Source organism: Ostrinia nubilalis, chromosome 23 (genome assembly GCF_963855985.1).
Source record: "Ostrinia nubilalis chromosome 23, ilOstNubi1.1, whole genome shotgun sequence".
NCBI classification, from domain to species: domain Eukaryota; kingdom Metazoa; phylum Arthropoda; class Insecta; order Lepidoptera; family Crambidae; genus Ostrinia; species Ostrinia nubilalis.
The window spans coordinates 6879387-6898726 of record NC_087110.1 but is presented as its reverse complement, the minus strand read 5'-3'; the positions used below and the strand labels follow the sequence as shown (position 1 = coordinate 6898726).

Here is a 19340-nt window from a genome sequence, read left to right as displayed (position 1 = left end):
AAAAATAACAAAGTTCTATGTTATCAGCATGTTTCCAAATTTTTATTTTTTTATCAGCATGTATTTTAAATTGGTTAAAACCAATTAAGAAAATGAGTGTTATTAAAAAAAATAAAATGCTTTAGACAAATTTAAAAAAAATGTGAATGACAAACGACATGCATCTCGTTACCAAAGTCGTATATTAACTTAATGCCTTTATTAACTAAATACCTACATGAGCTAAGTAAGCTATCTAATCGAGGTTTCCGTGTAACTACCTAACAAGAACTGTAAGAATATTTGTAATAATAATACCATTATTGTTGGTAAGCACGTTTCTGTTGCGGCACCTGTAAAAGAAAAAAAATAAATTAGATTAATTTCAGGTTAAAATCAAGGCAGAAAAAGAAGAAGAAGAAGAATTTAATTGCATTACTAGTTTCAAAAAAATCAATATCCTTATGAGTTGTTACTTTCATAAACTCAATCGAAACATCAACAATATTGAATTATAACTCAAGAACGAAATAGCTTCTTGTTTCATTGTCTAAAGAAAATGACTTCTTCACTGGCGCCTTTTTGACTGTGACAAACGCAAACTGTAGTGGCATTGCAACTACGCTTATAGAAATTGTAGTAAAACTATAGTCTATCCAACATAGCTTGATTAGAATGACAGCTGTCATCAAAAGTAACGACATAACTTTGTAGTAGCGATCAATGAGAGCTAAATATTGGCGGACAAGAAATAATTCACGTCTGACCTACAAACAATATTTTCGACGACAGTGCTTCCAATAAAAATGATAATTTCGTGTAAATGCAGCGTTAAATTACACCAATAAGTAGTAATTCGAAATTATAAAAATCAAGCTAGAGTATTAACGACGTCTCTACAAGGTTATCTCGAGTTACAAAAATGTTAGTGTTGGGACATATCGACAAATGTCATATTAAATTAAAACTATTTTTTAAACATATTTAACAAATTTTTTTTCTAACTAATTTTTTAACATATTTAAGTCAAGTTATACGTTTTTCTAAATGTTCACTATTAAAAACGAAAAAACATTTCATTCTTAAATAATCAAACATCGGAAATCAATCACCGGTAATTTTTTGGGTATTCATAGCACCGTTGCTCTAGAAGAGATGTCCACCGCCCTCTAGCGAGAGGAAAAAACCACTGAAGAACACTGATGATAATGACTACGACTTAGGTTGTACACCCTTGACATGAATTTTAAATTTTACTGTCTTTAAATTTAAATCATAATTGTCATTTTTATGAATAAAGATATATGAAGAAAAATTGGGTGCATTTTTTCATATCATTTTTTCGAAAACTTATCGATACATCTATGTGAACCGTACGAAACATACCCATCACTAGTCACATTCGTTTGACAGCCGTCATTCTAATCAAGCTATATTGGATAGACTATAGCAGTGGTGCGGCAAGCGCGTCACTGAGGCGTTACTGCAGCGCTTCCTTACACCTCTAATTTTCAGGCGCCCTACTTTTTAACTATATTTTTTAAAATTAAGCGAACTAATAAAGGAAAAAAATACCTCTAGGTTAGGTAGGTATTATTTTAATTTAGGTAGTATTTACCCGTAAAACTTCTTCCTAACGCAGAAGCAGGGTTGGCACTTCTCTCTCTCAAGATGATCGTGTGGCTCGTCGATTTCCACACGTCAAATATCGACGCTTCACATCTGTGGACAAAATAATAGTAATAAACTTGAGATCTAGATGACTAAAGCCCGGTCTCTGAGCACGTAGAATTTTGTCCAATGACCCCAAGCTACCCATCCTTATCGCTCGCGCGTAATTATATTGCTGTCGCGACTGTGCGACGGGCGCCCGCAGTAAGCATCATTCTTGTGTCATCATTTGGAAATAGGATATATTATGGTTCTTTTGTGGTTGGGGATTCCAGGTGAAGCTCGACCCGATTATCTCTTCATAATATAGGCCTAATATGAACTGATGACCGTTGAGGCAGAAAAGCTCTCGAATGGCGAACGAAGCCGGAAGAAAACGTAGTGTAGTTAGGTAAAAGATCGGTGGATCAACAAGTGAAGGTAAAGGTGAAGTTCGCGGGAAGTGCCTTGTCCGGTCCTTGTGGAAATCCTGCGAGGATTAGATGTCCAGCAGTATACGTTTTTTTACATAGTTGGATTTCCCAAGAACTTTCTTGTCGTAAAAATATAGTTATTAGATTCCTTACCGTATCATAAGTGTAGGCACGGGCGACAACGCTGCAGCTTCCAGCTCCAGCGTCGCGAGACTGGAGGCGTAGCCGTTACTGAAATTCGTCACGTGGTTCGCTGTGAAGCCTGGGACCTGTGAAGAAATCCAGAGTTAGATAATTTTGATAGGTAATTAATAGTCATATCCTACATATAGGACTTCAACTCATCTTTGCAGAGCTATGTGTGACAATGATGCGATGGTAGTCGCCCGAGTAAACACATTCACACGTAGCGCCGCGCGCCAAAATTAGTTAAAGTAGTAGTAGTTAGATTTACTTCGGGAGCAAACCATGATAATAGATTAATTTATGCATGTGTTTAGATTTTTTATGAGTAGCCAGAGAAACAGCCCAATTGACTTTCTTCATGAGCTCGTGGAGAATCAGTTATCTATTTTATTCGTAACCAAAACATATTTTGCGAGAGGAACCTTATTAACTCCGCTGTCTGTCTGTCTATCAGCGTTCTAATATTATCCCCTAAGCCATAATCGGTAGACAGTGAAGTTTGTGGTGAAGTGGAGTGCCTATTGTTGCGAAATAGATATAATGACTTTATAATATTATTATTATTATGAATAACTTATTTTAAAGTCTATATAGTTTAAGAGGGTAACCTGTTGCCATATTATAACAAGCTTGGTTTCATTAATTGAGTGTAGTTTTAGAACGAATTTATAATTATAAGTTACTTATATTTCGATGGGTGCCTGGAATAAAGCCGCAATAGCCATAGCAGCACTGCCGCACAATTTATAAACGCAGTAAGTAACACGTGAACAGTTTCGAGAAAAACGCGATCAAAGTTGAAATTTTATTTTGGGGTGTCTACAATTAGTTACGCAAATATTTGTAAAAAAAAATATATGGGCTTATAGAGCTAAACTCAAAGTTTATTTTTATATGAGGTTTTTGTATTTTAATTAATATTTTGTATTTAAAATTATTAAAAAACTGTTTATATTATGGATTAACTAAGTTTTCGTTCGATACTTACTACCCATGAATGCAGTATGATTGTTCCTTACTGCGTTTATCAGTAGTTTTCGTTACTTACGGTACATGTGTTAAATGATTGATTTAAATTTTAGTTCTTACAACGTAATATATGCGCCGTATCTTTACAACTTACTGCATTTATGAGTGGGAGTGTGAATCAAAATAATTTATCAAAACTTTAAATGCGCAGTAATAATACAATTATACTGCGCTTATCATAAGCCAATAACGCTTTCATGATGAACTTTCCCAAATGGCCAAGGGGTAAATGAAACAAGTATTACAAAATAATTGCTGAGATCGCTTGTTATTCAATCAAAAATTAAGATATGGCACCCACTTTTAGATCTTAATATACCAATCTAATAAAATAAAGACTCGGTCGTTCGTTTCGTCCACTGCTGGACAACGGCCTCCCCCAAGGATTTCCACAAAGACCGGTCCTGTGCCGCTCGCATACAGGCACCTGCCGCGACCTTCACCAGATCATCGGTCCACCTAGTGGGAGGCTTGCCCACGCTGCGTCTTCCAGCTCGTGGTCGCCACTCAAGAACTTTCCTGCCCCAGCGGCCATCAGACAACTTATAGTGTCTCCAATCTTCAGAGGAGTGGGTACATCACGGCATTTGACATGAGTTTTGTCTTGTCCATTAAAGACCCATTTGTTGAGATGCTCTATTGAGGCAATCGAGCATTGAGCTTAGATCCTCCACGGTCTCAGCCATGACTACGATATCGTCCGCGAATCAAAGATGGGTGATGTACAGACTCGCCGATGATATTTATTCCCAATCCGCTCCAGTCCAGAAGCTTGAAAACATCTTCCAGGGTGGTAGTGAACAGTTTTAGAAATATGACATTCCCTGTCTGACCCCTCGCTGCAACTGGACTCCTGATCCCGGAGACGGACTGACATTGTGGCGTTTTCGTACAAGTGGATCCTGTTTTACCCCCTTTTCCCGAATTTTCTTTGCTATAAACCTCACGGAGCCCGAGACCTTTCCAACGAATGCAAAACCGTGGAAATAGGTTCGTGCGTTCTGGAGTTATAGCGTCAGGGAGGAAAACCCGACTTATTTTTATATAGTAGATTTGGCACCGTTGGAAAGACTGTAGCTTGAAGAGAGAAGTCTTTCTCATAGACCACAAATGCCAGACAAAGTTGCTGATTATTTTCCTCAGTTTTTTGCCATAGATAAGTATGTGGTCTATCGTACTAAAGCCTTATCGGAAACCGGTTTGTTCGGGAGGCTAGATGTCGCGTGAAACCATTCGTGATGACTCTCAAAAACAGAATCAGAAGTGAGATGGGTAAAAAATAAATTCTTCAACAAGGTTTTGTTGCCTTTTTTGAAGAAGAGTATCACCACACTTCTGTGCCATGCCGTAGGCGTTTTTCCCTCAAGGATGACAGAATCGAATAGCTTCTAAAGAGCCTTTAGTACCGGCGTTCCGCCTGCTTTCAGAAGCTCAGCCGTGATTCCATCATCGCCCGGTGCCTTGTTGTTTTTCAGCTGTTTGAGAGCCATTCTAATCTCGTACAGACACCTCCGGGATATCTTGGGTAGGATAGTGTCGGGTCAATCTAGCTCTTGGGTCTTCGGCTAGATTTGTGACAGGTTTTCAACTTTTTCTAATAACGTAAGAGTCAGTCACTGCGTTCATAACATGTTAACACCTAGGCAGCACTCTGACAATCCTTAGTATGTACGCAGTATAATTGTAATTACTGCATTAATATTAAGTACGAGTCATCTGTTTTTCCTATGGAAACATAATATCAGTGTGTGTTTAAGTGGAATTACTGCACATATACTATGTGCAAGGTGAACTTAACAATTGTAGAAACATAATAAGAATGATGTAATTGGCACATACTGCACTATTACTGTGTAGCAAATTAAGTAAGCGCGAGTATTCACGTAATATTAAGTTATTATGTGCTCTTACTGCTAACATAGTATGTAAAGAAACCTAAAATATGCTCTTTACTGCGTTTATGATAATATGTATCTTCCGTTCTAAGATAGATAGAAAAAAACGGGTCTTTGATTCTTATAGATCGCGATGTCAGGATTCAGAATATTCAAAACAATCATAAATGCAGTAAGTGGTACTTACTGCGTTTATAAATTGTGCGGCAGAGCAGTTTTCCGATTAAGCGATTTTCGTAATCTGGGGGTCCCTATACACCTTGTGATTTTTTTTCAGAATTTTATCTTTGAAACTGGCTGATTTACCAAAAGCACTATGGATATTGAATCGTTATTCCCGGAAATTTGTTTACCAGAATAATCGTGGCATGTTCAATGTTAAAAGTTTTATTTCAAACTTCTACAAGTAACGGCCATTGCGGCTTTGTTCCCCGAAACAAACTATGTGTACCAAGTCACAATAAACATTACCTACTTGTACAATTTCTTTAAACTTTCTTAAGTAATAATACTTCATGGTGTTCTTCTATGCAATAAAAATATGTTGATTGGATTTACATTAAGCAATGCTGTGTACCTACCTGACAACTGCTGGACTGGAACACAGTAATGCTGTCAACATTCTTGTTATGGCGACAGACTTAGGAAGATAAAGGGGACTTAGGAAGAGAAGAAGGAGGGATATTTGGTTTATGTTCATTAAAGCTTATTTATAATAACAATATGTTTCGGCATTGGAGGTAGGAAGCCATAGTTTCTCTGTAGTTGAAGTTTCCTTCTACCTTGAGCCTGATCACAGTTTCCACCAGGTGTGATAAAGGGCAAAAGCTTCCTTGCTGAGAATAAAAACATGTTCTGTTCAGTTATTGTCTCTAAATCTGTTCTACGTAATGTAAACTTAGAAGATTGCCCATATTAATTCACTTTAAGAAAGTCAAAAACATTTAGCGACTTACCACTTTAGTGGAGCGATTACAAAAATAGTGGCCTATTAAGTACATGTTTTTTTTGTATTATTATGAATGTCCAGAAAACTGCGCAGTTTTTAAAATTATTTTAGACCTATGAAAGTTCTCATTTTTTATTATTTAAACATTTAAGTTGAAATTTTGAGAATGTTCTGCTAAAAGCATTTTTTTTATGTTTCTAGCAAAAATTTTGAATCTTGCATCAAAGATAGGAAGGTGAATATTTTTTGCAAACATTTGCAATTAATAGCGATATTGTCAAAATAAAGAAATCTGAGATAAGTCAACCCGAAATAAAGATAAGTTTTTTTAAAGCCTACTAGGTCATGAAATTGAAAAAAAGTTACAAAATTATTGATAACTTCTAAGCTACGAAAAAGCCGCGGGCAAAAGCGTGTAATATTATAATATTATCATTATGTACTAATGAATTCCACTACTTTATATAAAGATATTAACGAAACACTCTAGATATTCAACTTTGTACTCATTTCGATACGGACCATATGAACATATAATGTACACAGCATTCACCAGTACATTTTCCAAGTCGATCATTTAATTCAAGCAAACCGCTATTACTGTATTCGCCATACATCCTTCAGATCAGCGCACAACGCTGCAATGCACTATTGCTGTATGATTACTTTTGCACTTTTTACCGGAATAAAACCACAATGGACTCTTACGGAACCGACTTTCAAAGTATGAAGCGGCAATATGTATTTCTACCTTTTTTAAGGTATATTCTAAGCACTATAACCTTATGCACATTATATGTTACTCCAGAAAAAATAACGCATCGTTTGATATACAAACCATTTGGATACGCCTCGTAGTTTAGTTATTATTCAAAAATTTCACTAAATCTCTTCTCCTGTAAAATTGCGTTTTGTCGATTGCGGCTTTATTCCAGGCACCCATCGATTTGTATTTATAAGCCATCTCTAAACCTTGTTTTTAAATTATAAACGTACTTATTTAAAAACAATTTGTCAGAACAGATTGTGTATTTCATCAAACCACTATTCCTCTGTTTTTATTTTTTGATGCCGGTATTAGTTTTGGTTTCAATTTTTTCAATCCCAAAAGCACAGAATAAGTAATAGTACAGGTACAGAAGGATTACTCCGCAAGACGATTTAAATAAATGCGAGTCTTGCTACGACGCGATACGGTGGAATTCAGCTCGCACAGCACTACGTACCTACAATTTTATTCACCTACAAGTTTTGTCTCTTTCTATCGCGTGCCTCTGAACTCTTCTTACGTTGTTAGGGTTGCTGTCTAGTGAAAAATAAATCCGGTGTAGATTTCTTTTCGAATTTAAACACCCGAACCCCGCACAATATTTATTTCTCTTTATGTCCATTTTTAAATAATACTTCGATCATAGAATTAGGTACATACTACAACGCACGCCAGCGTCCTGACGGGCGCGCGCGTGACACTCGACTGATATAATACCCGCCGGCGGGGCGCTTCGCTGTAGGTAATTATCGGATGTACCGCGCGGAGTGAGCCAGGCCTGCCAAAAGGTATTTCAATTTGGCCCAACTGCAGTGGCTCGTCGAAATTATTTAGATTTTTATTTTGATAACACACACAAACATGGTGTGCCAATTTTATTTCAATTTCGACAACACCAATCAATGTTTTCATAATTTAAAGTAACGTGATATCCTTTTAAAGTAACTCTGTCTGTTTGTATATTATTATTACGCTTTTGCGAACCAATTAGCGCAGAGATAGAGATATGGGTAAAAACAGGATAGTTTTTATCCCAGTTTTTGTCAGGATAAGTTTCTTTTCTGCTGAGGAAGACCCCGAATCACATGAATGTCCATAGTGAATAAGGACCTTAAAGAAGCCCAAGTCAACAGTGAGACGACCCAGGACCAAGCCGCCTGGAGACGCATGACACGGAGGGCCGACCCCAAATAAAATGTCACTGGGCCAGGCAAAGAAATTTCTTTTCTGCTATGCACTAAAATTCACGCGGGCAAAGGCGCGGACAAAAGTTAGTCACAAAATAAATACAGGTTTATTCATGTACCTCACGTCGTTACATTGGATAACACTAAGCTAAATATTAATTTAATGCAAAAACTAATGGTTTGTTTAATTAAATGATTATTCAACTAACCACTTAGGTGCCGAGTGGCGTCGTTCCCACCATAATACGTTTCGTTATGACTACTTCAGTTAGTAGCATCCATAGACAAACCTATTCAGTAGACAGAACAACTCATAAAACAAGACTTTTCTTATGATGCACAGATCAAGCCTTTGATTAGCAGATAAATTGCAATTGCTAACAATCACAGAGTTGAAATTATGTTTTGAGTTTTGAGCACTGCATGCTTGCTTATCTCAAAAGCTATAAAGGTTGTTCTTTAAGTCAGCCTGCTGTTTCGTAACACAAAACATACAAACCGTCATAATAGTTGTAATAACTTTACATTTCAAACGCACAGGCGTTGACATATTGAGTGCGCTACTCCATTTTGTGGTCTCCGTTCTTCGTTTTTACTTTTTCATGCCTCAGACGTTAACCAATTTCGATGTATTTTTAATACTTTTTTATCAACACTGGCATCTTAGGCGGATCGATTTGAAAAAAGAAGTGCAGTATGTGCCGTCGATTGCACCTCTCATAAACCCGCGTTCTTGTAGCCTCTATCGAACACAGTAGTCTTTGGTAGCTCCACACCAATTTCGGGCGTTAATATTGCTTGTAAATTCTCACTTGTAACATGCAAATGAGGCAATAGCTTACCATCTGTCACGTGACGTTAGGAAGGGATGGATGCGAACAGGTCACACAGGGATCCGACAAGGCTTACTGAGCCCAGTTGAGGGTTAAAATTTGAAAGGATTTTGGAATTTTCGATGGCTTAAGCTTTGCTTTTAACAAAGTTTCTAATGTCTTCTAATTCGGAGCTTCATTGCTTGTAAGAAGCATTGATGCAGTAGATTGAGTATTAAAGATAATCACCACAATTTCAATGTAATATGACCAGTATACTCGCACGTACTTCATTAATTGGACAAAGTCTTTTCACAACCTATTTCTATCATCATTATCAACGTTCGATCATTTAATTGTCTGCTCTGCCTCTTTCAGAGGCAAATGAAGTATTATGCCACTTTTCCCATGTTCGCAAGATGGATTGGGGAGATCTGATCTTCACATATTTCTCCCATATAACTAGTCATCCCTTACGCCATTCTCGGAAGAAGTGGAGGTGTCCTTGTCATACTTTGTAGAAGTGATAGAATGAGAAGATTAATGAAAGGAAGCTTACCATCTGCTCGTTGACGTACCACGTGATGTTGGCTGCAGGGAGAGAGGGAGGTGACGAACAGTTGACGCTAATGTGGTCCCCTCCCACATAGGACATGCGGTCTGAAGACACGTTCGGGCTTATGAGAGGAGGTTCTGGGGACAAAATATACTAATTAGTTTTATTACCACCTCTTGTGCAACTCCTGTGGAGCTAGGATCAACAGTTGATTAGTGTTAAATGACATAATTAGAACAAGAATCAGTAGATCTCTATGTAGATTCTATAATAATTTTATTTGTAGTCCTTACTTCTGATAACTGCAACTGGCTAGCTAAGATGTCCAGGTTGACCACCAATAACAATTAAACCAGTAACCAACCGAGCAATATGGAAATCATTGGGGGAGGTCTATGTTCAGCAGTGGACGTATTGTGGCTGAAATGATGATGATGATGGATTAAAGGTTCACCATCAGATTATACGGTCTCCACTGCAGGAGTACGATCCTCTACTCTAATTTTCCTCAATTGAAGATTTGGTCTACAATGCCTACGCTGGCCAGACGGGTTGGGAAGGCAATTGAACGTTATTAAAATTATAATGTAGAAGGTAGATTCAACACTTAGTTCTAAGCACTTTTAGTTATAGTAATTCCATGTATGCGTGTTTGTCTTGTTGGTTGTCCTAATAAATAAAATAAAATTGACTAAAACGAGAACCAAAATAGAACGATTGAAACAAAGCGTGTTTCACACTTTTCCGGAGCTACCAAACATTCGAACGGCTTTTCATTAAAACTTGACGAAACTGTAGTCAATACACATCATTTATACCCGTCATGTACAGTTTAGACTTTAGATTAAAAAACAACACGCCCCAACACCTGGACTCGAAACGGGAACTGTTGGAAAACAATTTCGCATATTCACCGGCGATATTTCAGAGGCAGAACGAAACAAAACAGAATGCGGGTTCCAATAAAAATACAGCGACGCAAAGTGCATCGGCTTGAGGTAGTGGTCCGTAGGATTAAGCTGATGCCAACCGGCCAATCTGGAAATCATTAGGTGAGGTGTTCAGTAGTAGACGTCCTGTGACTGAAATGATGATGATGATTAAGCTGAAATGTTCCATTTTGTAGGGTAGTGTAAAAACAGTTAGAAATTATCTTCGAGGGTCAGCATTGAAAGAGCACAGAGTATGCGAAATTTTTACTACTTAAGGTTCGGTCAAACCAACCTTTACCCTTCTAATTTTAACTAGATGTGTTCCAAGATTTTTTACTACTCTATCTTACTGATCAGTGCATTATGCATTTAGAAAGAACATAAATCACGGCACATATGGCAAACAGTCTTTATTTTTGGCGAAAAGCAGTAGAATAACAAAACAACGCAGCAAATGAAGTACCTAATACTAATGCATATTGCGTTTGCGTAAAAGAAAAAACAGCTTTAATACCATTCTTCTCTCTTCTGGACTCGTCAACAAACTCTTTTTTAATCAAAAAAAGTCGGTAACAAAATGGATTTCTCCTTCACCCATGGTACCCAAAAACTCGCGCGTCGCGGCCGAAAAGGACATGTTTCAAACAGACGCGGGCTGTCGAATTTTGAAATTTCAAAAATTAGTACAAAGCCCAACCCTTGTACATTGATATCGACCCGTTGTTTTTGCGTCAAAATGGCCACCGCTGTGAATATGCAATATTTCACTCGGGCCTAATAAAAGATTCCGAAAACGGGCGGAATATTGGCAAGTGGGCAGATGGCGGCCGAACTACGTGGCATTGCGAGGGTTTAAAAAAAGGTTTTGGGTTCCATAGACAGAATCAATAACGGGGTTTAGCTCACTCGCAGGCGATTATTTGTGTGGGTGTCGGATTGAACACCTTTAATCTTTATCTATACTTATAATTAGTGTCCGACCGAAAATGGATTTTCAGCCGAAAACGAAAACGAAGCTTCGGCAGCAGTCTCATTTTCGGCCGAAAACGAAAACGAAAACGAAAATGACCTTCAACTGTCAAATTTCAATCTGTTTGCGATCAAATGGCCATAATTTTCGATGCTTTTACACTTTTAAATTGTTTAAGTAGTCTTGTAAACAATGAAATATGTAAAAACTTCAAAAACCGTATTTTAACCAAAAACATATTGACGTTTGACAGTTGACGGATTTGGATAATGGATTGTTTAAAGGAAACCGGCATTAGTGACCGGAAGGAAGTAAGGGAGAAATAAATATCCAGCGGCAATTTTTCAACTTCAAAAATTAATACAAATGACAGAAATGTTTTTTTATTATTATTTATTACTAATGAAAACTGGAGTTTAACAATGCGGATTAATTTTTTTATAGGCTATATCGTTTAAATGATGCCCGTTTTACTCTAGGCACTTTTACAGCCAGACCCTTACATTCGCAACTACGCGAGAGCAAAACGCGCTGGTAATTTTCCTGCAACTTCACGGCTGATATTTTCTTACGGAACCTGAATTATTTGAGGATTGTTACTGTACATTTTTTGACTTGAGATATCCCCACAAGAAAAAGTCGCATAGTGTGAGATCTGGTGACCAAGGCGTATTTCAAATATTGCTCAATTGCGAACTCTCTGTGGGCTCCTGACCAAGTGTCTCATGGCGTATTTCAAATCCGCATTAACTTAATAAAACCCTTTGGCTTTATTTGTATTCAATTTTGAACTTGGAAAATTCCCGCTGGACACCTTTGTACCGTAACCTCACTTCACAACTTCAAAACAGTGTGACAATATCCCGTCCGTTGTCTGATTGGAACCATGAGTGCACCCGATTCACTCCCGAAGATATCAGAACGTTATACGTCACCATTTTATTCAAGTATTTCTGATATTCGGTTTGGCCGAAGCTTCGGCTGGTTTTTGGCCGAAAACGAAAACATAGCCGAATGTCCATTTTTTGGCCGAAAATGGCCGAAAACGAAAACGAAAACGAATATTCGGTCGGTCACTACTTATAATAAATCTGTAGAGAGGTCAATTCTGTACATGAAATATATTTTCAAAATAACTATCAGGGGGTGATTAGTGATCGACACTGATGCCAAAAATGCAATCAGTAAATTTTTTGTCTGTCTGTCTGTATGTTCCTTAGAAACAAAAACTACTCGACGGATTTTAACGAAACTTGGTACAATTATTCTTCATATTCTTGGGCAGGTTATAGTAGTGAAGGGAAATTTTGGGAAAACGGGAGAAGTTACTCCATTTTTAAGCTTCCTTCGCGTGTGCAGCCTTAATGGTTAAATTTGGAAGGGACGTAGCTTAGGTACCGTAGAGGTGCACTAAGAAAGGAATTCCCGAAATTCCCATGGGAACGGGAATAAGCGGGAAAATCCTTTTGTATGAAAAATCTAAACCGCTTAAGTTAGACGCTTGAAATTTGGCATGCAGGTACCTTAGTTAACTTAAAGCTTAGTTACAAGAGAATATTGCAAAATTCCCACGGGAACGGGAGTTAGCGGGAAAAAACATTTGAATGAAAAAATCTAAACCGCGTAAGATAGATGAAGGGGGTAAAACGGGATCCTCGCGTATGAAGTCGCGGGCGGCCGCTAGTAACTAATATTTGAGTATTGAAGTATGAAGATCTAGTCTCTTTTCAAAGTACCTAACTAGCATCGGGGATACAGAAACATGGGTCTCAGCGCGACATTATTTAAGTGTTTTATAATCTAGGTACTCACGGCTTGACGTTTCGGCTGCTATGCTGCAGCCGTAGTCACAAACAGACTGAAAAGATATGTCGCGTTGAGACCCGTGTTTCTCTATTTTAGTTGAAACGGAATAGAAAGAAATCATCCGGGGTTCATTGAATGTTTATAACATTTTGTTTTATTTAAAACCAGCACGTAACTAAAGTTATTACACAAAATCATGTTACCGTCAGTATATTACATGACCAATCAAATCAGCAGTTGCACAGGACATCATTAAATGAAGATGTGAAACAAAACTTAGTCTGGTATTTTTTGCAACATACTCGTAAATGTTCTGTAAAACTATACTAAAAATGAAAATCCTCTCACAAAATTATTATTTTTGAGCAATTAACGACTAGTTTCCTCAACTAAGCTTTATGAAGCGACACGTCACTTAAGGTTTAGTTAGTACGGAACACTACAAATTGGGTGTCCAAACTTGGCAACATTTTATGGTTTCTTAGGTATTAACTTGCGGAAGCGCAATGAAGTCGCTTAGTCAGCCATAATGTAGCTATAATGTAGTAGAATCGTTTTGCTTAAGAATTGTATTTTTATTATATTTTTTTGGAAAAATTGCGCTATGTATTTTAAATTCTGTAATTATAATATTTTTCTGCTATTAGTGAAGTCGACGTAATACGTATGTTTAGTGAAAAAAAAAATTCTCTATAGTTCCGAAAAAAAAAAACATCGAAATAGCTCTTGTAGGGTTATGTTGCCCTGGTACTTTTGGGGTGAAAATGAATAACTTTCTAACAAAATTAGCAGCCAGCACTAGGCTGCTGTGTTGTAGGTGAAAGTGAAATACGTCGTAAAAATAAATGTTTCATTCCACCTAGAGCACCAGCTCAAAACATCGAGAGGTGCTCTTAGTTTAATAAACCAGGTGCTATTCGCGCAGGTGCTATTTGAACGGGTGTTCAAAGTGGAATACGTCAGTATTACTTCTAGACAAGTTTGGCATTTTAATAACTACGCAAGACTATTGTTTGTAGCTCCATTGTGTTACATATGCCCCGGAAGCTACCAGCTTTGTCAGTGCGACACGTGGACAAAGACAACGATAGGTATTGTTGCGGTATCAATACAAATGAACGGCTTTTACGATGTGAGATATTGTCGATTTTTATGTCTACCAAGAAAGGAAAATGTTAAGATTTTCTTGGGAAAGACTGGTTTGGAACTGCTTTTGATGTGTAAGAATTTGATTTGATTTATTTATAAGTGTGATATTGCTTTATGGATTCTCAAGGTTTTGAAAAATCATCTCAGATACAGGGTGTTCAAAAGTTAGCGCGCCATTATTGACACCAGAGGTTGATGAGGCTAAGACGCACCAAACAAGTGTAATAAGTCCATTTAAAAAAAAAAGCGATCAGTATTGCGAAACTTATCAAACTTTCTATAGACAGACATTAATAACTAAAATTGGCCATATCTCAAAACTTATTATGATACTAGACTTGTCAGCATGACGTGCTTATTTTGGGACATTCTGTAAAGCAGATAATATTTTATCTTAAACCGTTAAAATATATTTCGATGACAACTTGGTTAAATACAACATGAAAAACGAAGTAGACATTAACAACAATCGCTGCAAAATAATATTTATTCCAAACACATTACTGTTAAACATTAAGGCTGGGTTGCACCATCTTAATTTAACTTAACAAATGTCAACAATCTGTCAAACTCCACACAAAAAGCAGCGGTTATTGTTATAGCTACGGTTAAAGTAAGGTGGTGCAACTCAGCCTTAGAAACAAAACAACAATTATTTAGTAATATAACAATGTTGATTATGCTTTCAATAGAAGGATTAATACTTGGTTTATTTTGATGGTCTTCCTTGAGTAAGTCACTCACAAAATATAGAAGTTTGGAAGTTAAATATAATGGACCTACTCGTATAGTTGAAAGAACATGAGAGATAATATTTTTGTTGCTTAGTAGTAGTCAAAGTTACCTACTTTACGAGTAGGTCCATTATATTCAGCTCCTAAACTTCCATATTTGTGAGTGACTTACTCAAGGAAGACCATCAAAATAAACCAAGTATTAATCCTTCTATTGAAAGCATAATCAACATTGTTATAAAAGTTTCTAACAAAAACCTGACCCTGATGTAAATAAGTAGAACAAAGAAATAATAAATAAACAGTTGCCCTCAGAGCAGACGAAATTTTTGTAGGTAGGTACCGAAGAAATTAGGTAAACGCCGAAAAACCTTCCTCCAGGTCATTAAACCCATATTTCGTGGTTGTACCCAACCACAATATACAAACATTAAGTTATCCCACTTCCCACCATTGATGAATTTGGTAGTTTTTAGACTTATTTCAACTAATATTTTTGATGAACTCAGTTTTTTAACCACAACGGGGAAACTTGACCACCTGATTAGGCCAATAATGATGGATACGAGATTCACCCAGAATCTTCAACCATAAAGGAAGTAGCTATCTTCTATCCCTTTACTGACAAAACACACAATATTATTCGAATTCGAATAAGTCCTACCTCCACTGAATCAAGCAAATAATTCTACCACAGGGAATCGAACTCAGGACCATTTTCATTACCTCAGTTCAATTTTACGCAGTCGGGAAGCTAGACAGGTTGGGTCAGACTTTACTCGATGTATATTTACGAGATCTATTATTCAGAAATGAGGAGATCCGTAAACGAACTAAAGTCTCCGACATAGCCCAACGGATTAGCAAGCTGAAGTGGCAATGAGCAGGGCACATAGTACGCAGAACCGACAGCCGATGGGGCAACAAGGTTTTGGAGTGGAGGTCACGTACCGGAAAACGCAGCGTGTGACGTCCACCCACAAGGTGGACCTACGACATCATAAAGGTAGCAGAAAGGCGCTGGACGCAGGCCGCTACAAACCGGGCAACATGAAAAGCATTGGAGGAGGCCTATGTTCAGCAGTGGACGTCCTATGGCTGAGATGATGATGATGAACATAATGAAAGCTTTATTAAACACTTTCTAGCTCAGTGAACCTACTGTATCTACCTCCCGTAAGGCATTACGGTAATTATTTAAGTAGACCGTTGCCGGGAACCTTTATTTTTTCCAGCGGTACAGATTAAAAAGGAAGTTTATTGTCAAGATTTTTGTAGGTTAGACTCTCGTAATGTATGAAGTCATTATAATGAGCTGTAAGCCCCCGTAACTCTTGGCATAACGATGTTTTTATGTAAGGATTCTGGGGCACAATTGAAATTACGTAAGGCTCATACCTACGTAAAATATTGAACTTGGATTGTAATAACAGGCGTCTTCTTCTTTTCTTCTGTTAAGTTGATTATAAAATCAGGTAACTGACGTGGTTAATCGAACTGATGGATGATGACAATAGCTTCTTCACTCATTATTTTAATAACATTTTTACAATTACTAGATTTTTTTTAAGTTTTTATTTAAGTTGTATTGATTTTCAAATAATGTAAATAACCCATTTTACATGAATTATTGTCTCTCATATTCGCTTAAGCTGAGTTGAACCATCTCACTGTAATTTTGAGAAACGTCAAAAATGTGTCAAACTCCATACAAAGAGCACCGGTTATTGTTATTGTTACGGTTAAAATAAGATGGTGCAACTCAGCCATAATTGAAGAAAAATAACCAAAGCAGTATAACTAAGCAATCGTCTTTGAATTTATGAATTTTATTGTATTTTTTTTTTATTATTTAAAAAATAAAACTGAAATATCGATGCACTAAGCAAGCTACAAACATCACTAGCATCAAAACTGCGAGAAGCACACTCTATTCTTCCCGGGTCTTGTTGTAAACACGTGGAGTGCACTCTTAAAATTTTCACAGCGGCAAAGATTAAAAACGTAGTTTACTGCAGCAGAGCATCTGCGAGGATTTGAATGGGACTACACTAGTGATGTGGAGATATCGATAATTTTTCTGACGATTGTTGGAATGTGTAACAAAATATAAACAGTAGCGCCACCTATTTGACCACTTGGGCTCAGTTGTATAATTAAAAAAAAAAAAAAAGTTAGTCGTTGTCCAGCCATATTGTGTTTCAGTATAGGTTATGGGCCTATCTCACGAGTTAAAGTAATTTTGGTGAAAATATAGTGCAAAAATGACGACAAATCTTATTGCAAGCATTGCAAAGCTCAAAGGCAGAGAAAATTATGAAGATTGGGCGTTTGCCGTGGAAAACTACCTCATATTGGAAGGCATGCAACAGTGCATCACGATCGGCGGCGATCCAAACGATGCGAAGGCAAAAGCCAAGATAGTTCTAACTATAGATACCAGTTTATTCGTACACATCAAAAATGAATCAACAGCAATGGGACTGTGGCAAAAGCTAAAAAAACTATTTGATGATAATGGTTACACGAGACGCATCGGATTGCTTCGGAACCTCATTTCTATCCGTCGAGAAAATTGTGAATCAATGTCTCAATACGTTACTTCATTGTTAGAAACAATTTATTAAAATGTATGTTGTTGAGGCGTTCATCCTCCTTGTTCCAATCTGTGCGCGGCGCGGCGTTTTATTTTTAATTAGTATAGGACTTCTTTTGTTTTCTCTCTTGCTTTTGTCATCGTACTGAACTGTCATGGTTTCAATATATTTGTAAAACCGTAAAAGAAAGTGTTTTAATTAAATGGCACCATGTTCTACGAAACATAATTTGGTGACCCATGAGGGGAAAAATCGAGACATCAAGTAATTTCATCAAAATATCAAGAAAAATCCGACGAAAGGAATCTGTTCAACGGTCGAATTTCATCATCATGCTTTGATCATGCAAACAAGTATGCAAAGGGAATTTACACAAGAAGTCTGAGGTTGTCTTAGGATCTAAGGAGGTAACGAGCATCGTCTGGCCGGGCCAGTGACGTCACAGGAGCATCACACCGCAGCGCAGATCAGATAGCTAAGTGCCCCATCCGCAACTTCCATTCTACAATATTCCAATACAATTTCTCGTTCAATATCGGCAAATATCGTCAATCCAGTTTCAATCCACATTCTAACCTGAGATTCTAACATACATTTCCTAAAGATTATTATATTTTTTGACAACAGTAAACCTTTTCGAGTGAATATTTCACATTTTAATATTTCATTCCAATACTTCCAATACAAGATTCAATCATTCAAGGTGCATTAATTTCCAGTGTTTAATAACTGTTTTTAAGAGACAGCTAAGTCTTGCAATATCAGTAATTAGTGCCTATTTTCACGCATTTCGCTGAACATTCCAGGGTTACTTCGCTGCGCGGCACAGCTGTATTCCATCTGCATTGTCGAAGTATCCGAGTACCACCGGCTGCTGTGCTGTCGCGACCGGTTTCCTGGTTTGCAGTCAAAGCGAGGAACGTGAGCTTATCATTTTTCATTAGATACTTTTTATTTAATTGGAGTAATTTCACTTCGCGAATCTCACAATAATAAGTAAATATGGCCAGCTTAAAGGAATTATATATTAAACGTAGCTCAATCAAAGGCCAAATAACTAAATTTAAAAATTTGGAAATATCCGAATTAAGTCTTAGAATCGCAAAATGTGAGTCATTATCGACAAAATTTGATGATTTGCAAAGTGAGATCGAGGTTTTAAATTCTGAAAACTTGTCTTTGGAATTAAATGAGCGGGAAAGCATTGAGAGTGGCATTATTACCAACATGGCCACTGCAAAGGTGCTCATTGAGCTCCAAGCTCAAATAGACAAAGATTGTAGGCGTAATTCTGTCACTGCTAACGACACTCAATGCTCCTCCGATCATCATGATTTTGGTATTAAGCTACCTCAGATACAGATTGCCAAGTTTGACGGTGCATATTTTAAATGGCTTGAATTTCGAGACACGTTCGAAAGCTTGATTCATAAAAACGATCGATTACAAAATATTCAAAAATTTCATTATCTTTTATCCTATTTGGAAGGCGATGCAGCTAGGATAATGTCTAATTTTGAAATGTCGTCAGACAATTACGAAGTCGCTTGGAAATTGCTTTGCGACCGCTACAATAACAAAAGATTTCTAATAAATCAGCATCTTGGTTCATTATTTAACATACATAAACAAAATACAGAATCAGAAAAATCTTTACGTTTTTTGGTTGATCACGTAACAAAACATTTACGCGCGTTGAGCAGCCT

At 37.2% G+C, this 19340-nt stretch overlaps 1 protein-coding gene across 1 annotated transcript in view; it reads right to left on the bottom strand.

Annotated features, from left to right (window-relative positions):
- Positions 1 to 231: 231 nt before the first annotated feature.
- The window catches only part of LOC135083215 (uncharacterized), a 156080-nt gene continuing 136971 nt past the window's right edge, over positions 232 to 19340 (bottom strand). The window contains exons 5-8 of the mRNA XM_063977951.1: positions 9450 to 9583; positions 2217 to 2332; positions 1598 to 1701; positions 232 to 332 (exon numbers count right to left, since the gene is read on the bottom strand). Coding sequence (XP_063834021.1) covers positions 232 to 332; positions 1598 to 1701; positions 2217 to 2332; positions 9450 to 9583 — 455 coding nt within the window. The remainder of the gene's footprint in view (positions 333 to 1597; positions 1702 to 2216; positions 2333 to 9449; positions 9584 to 19340) is intronic.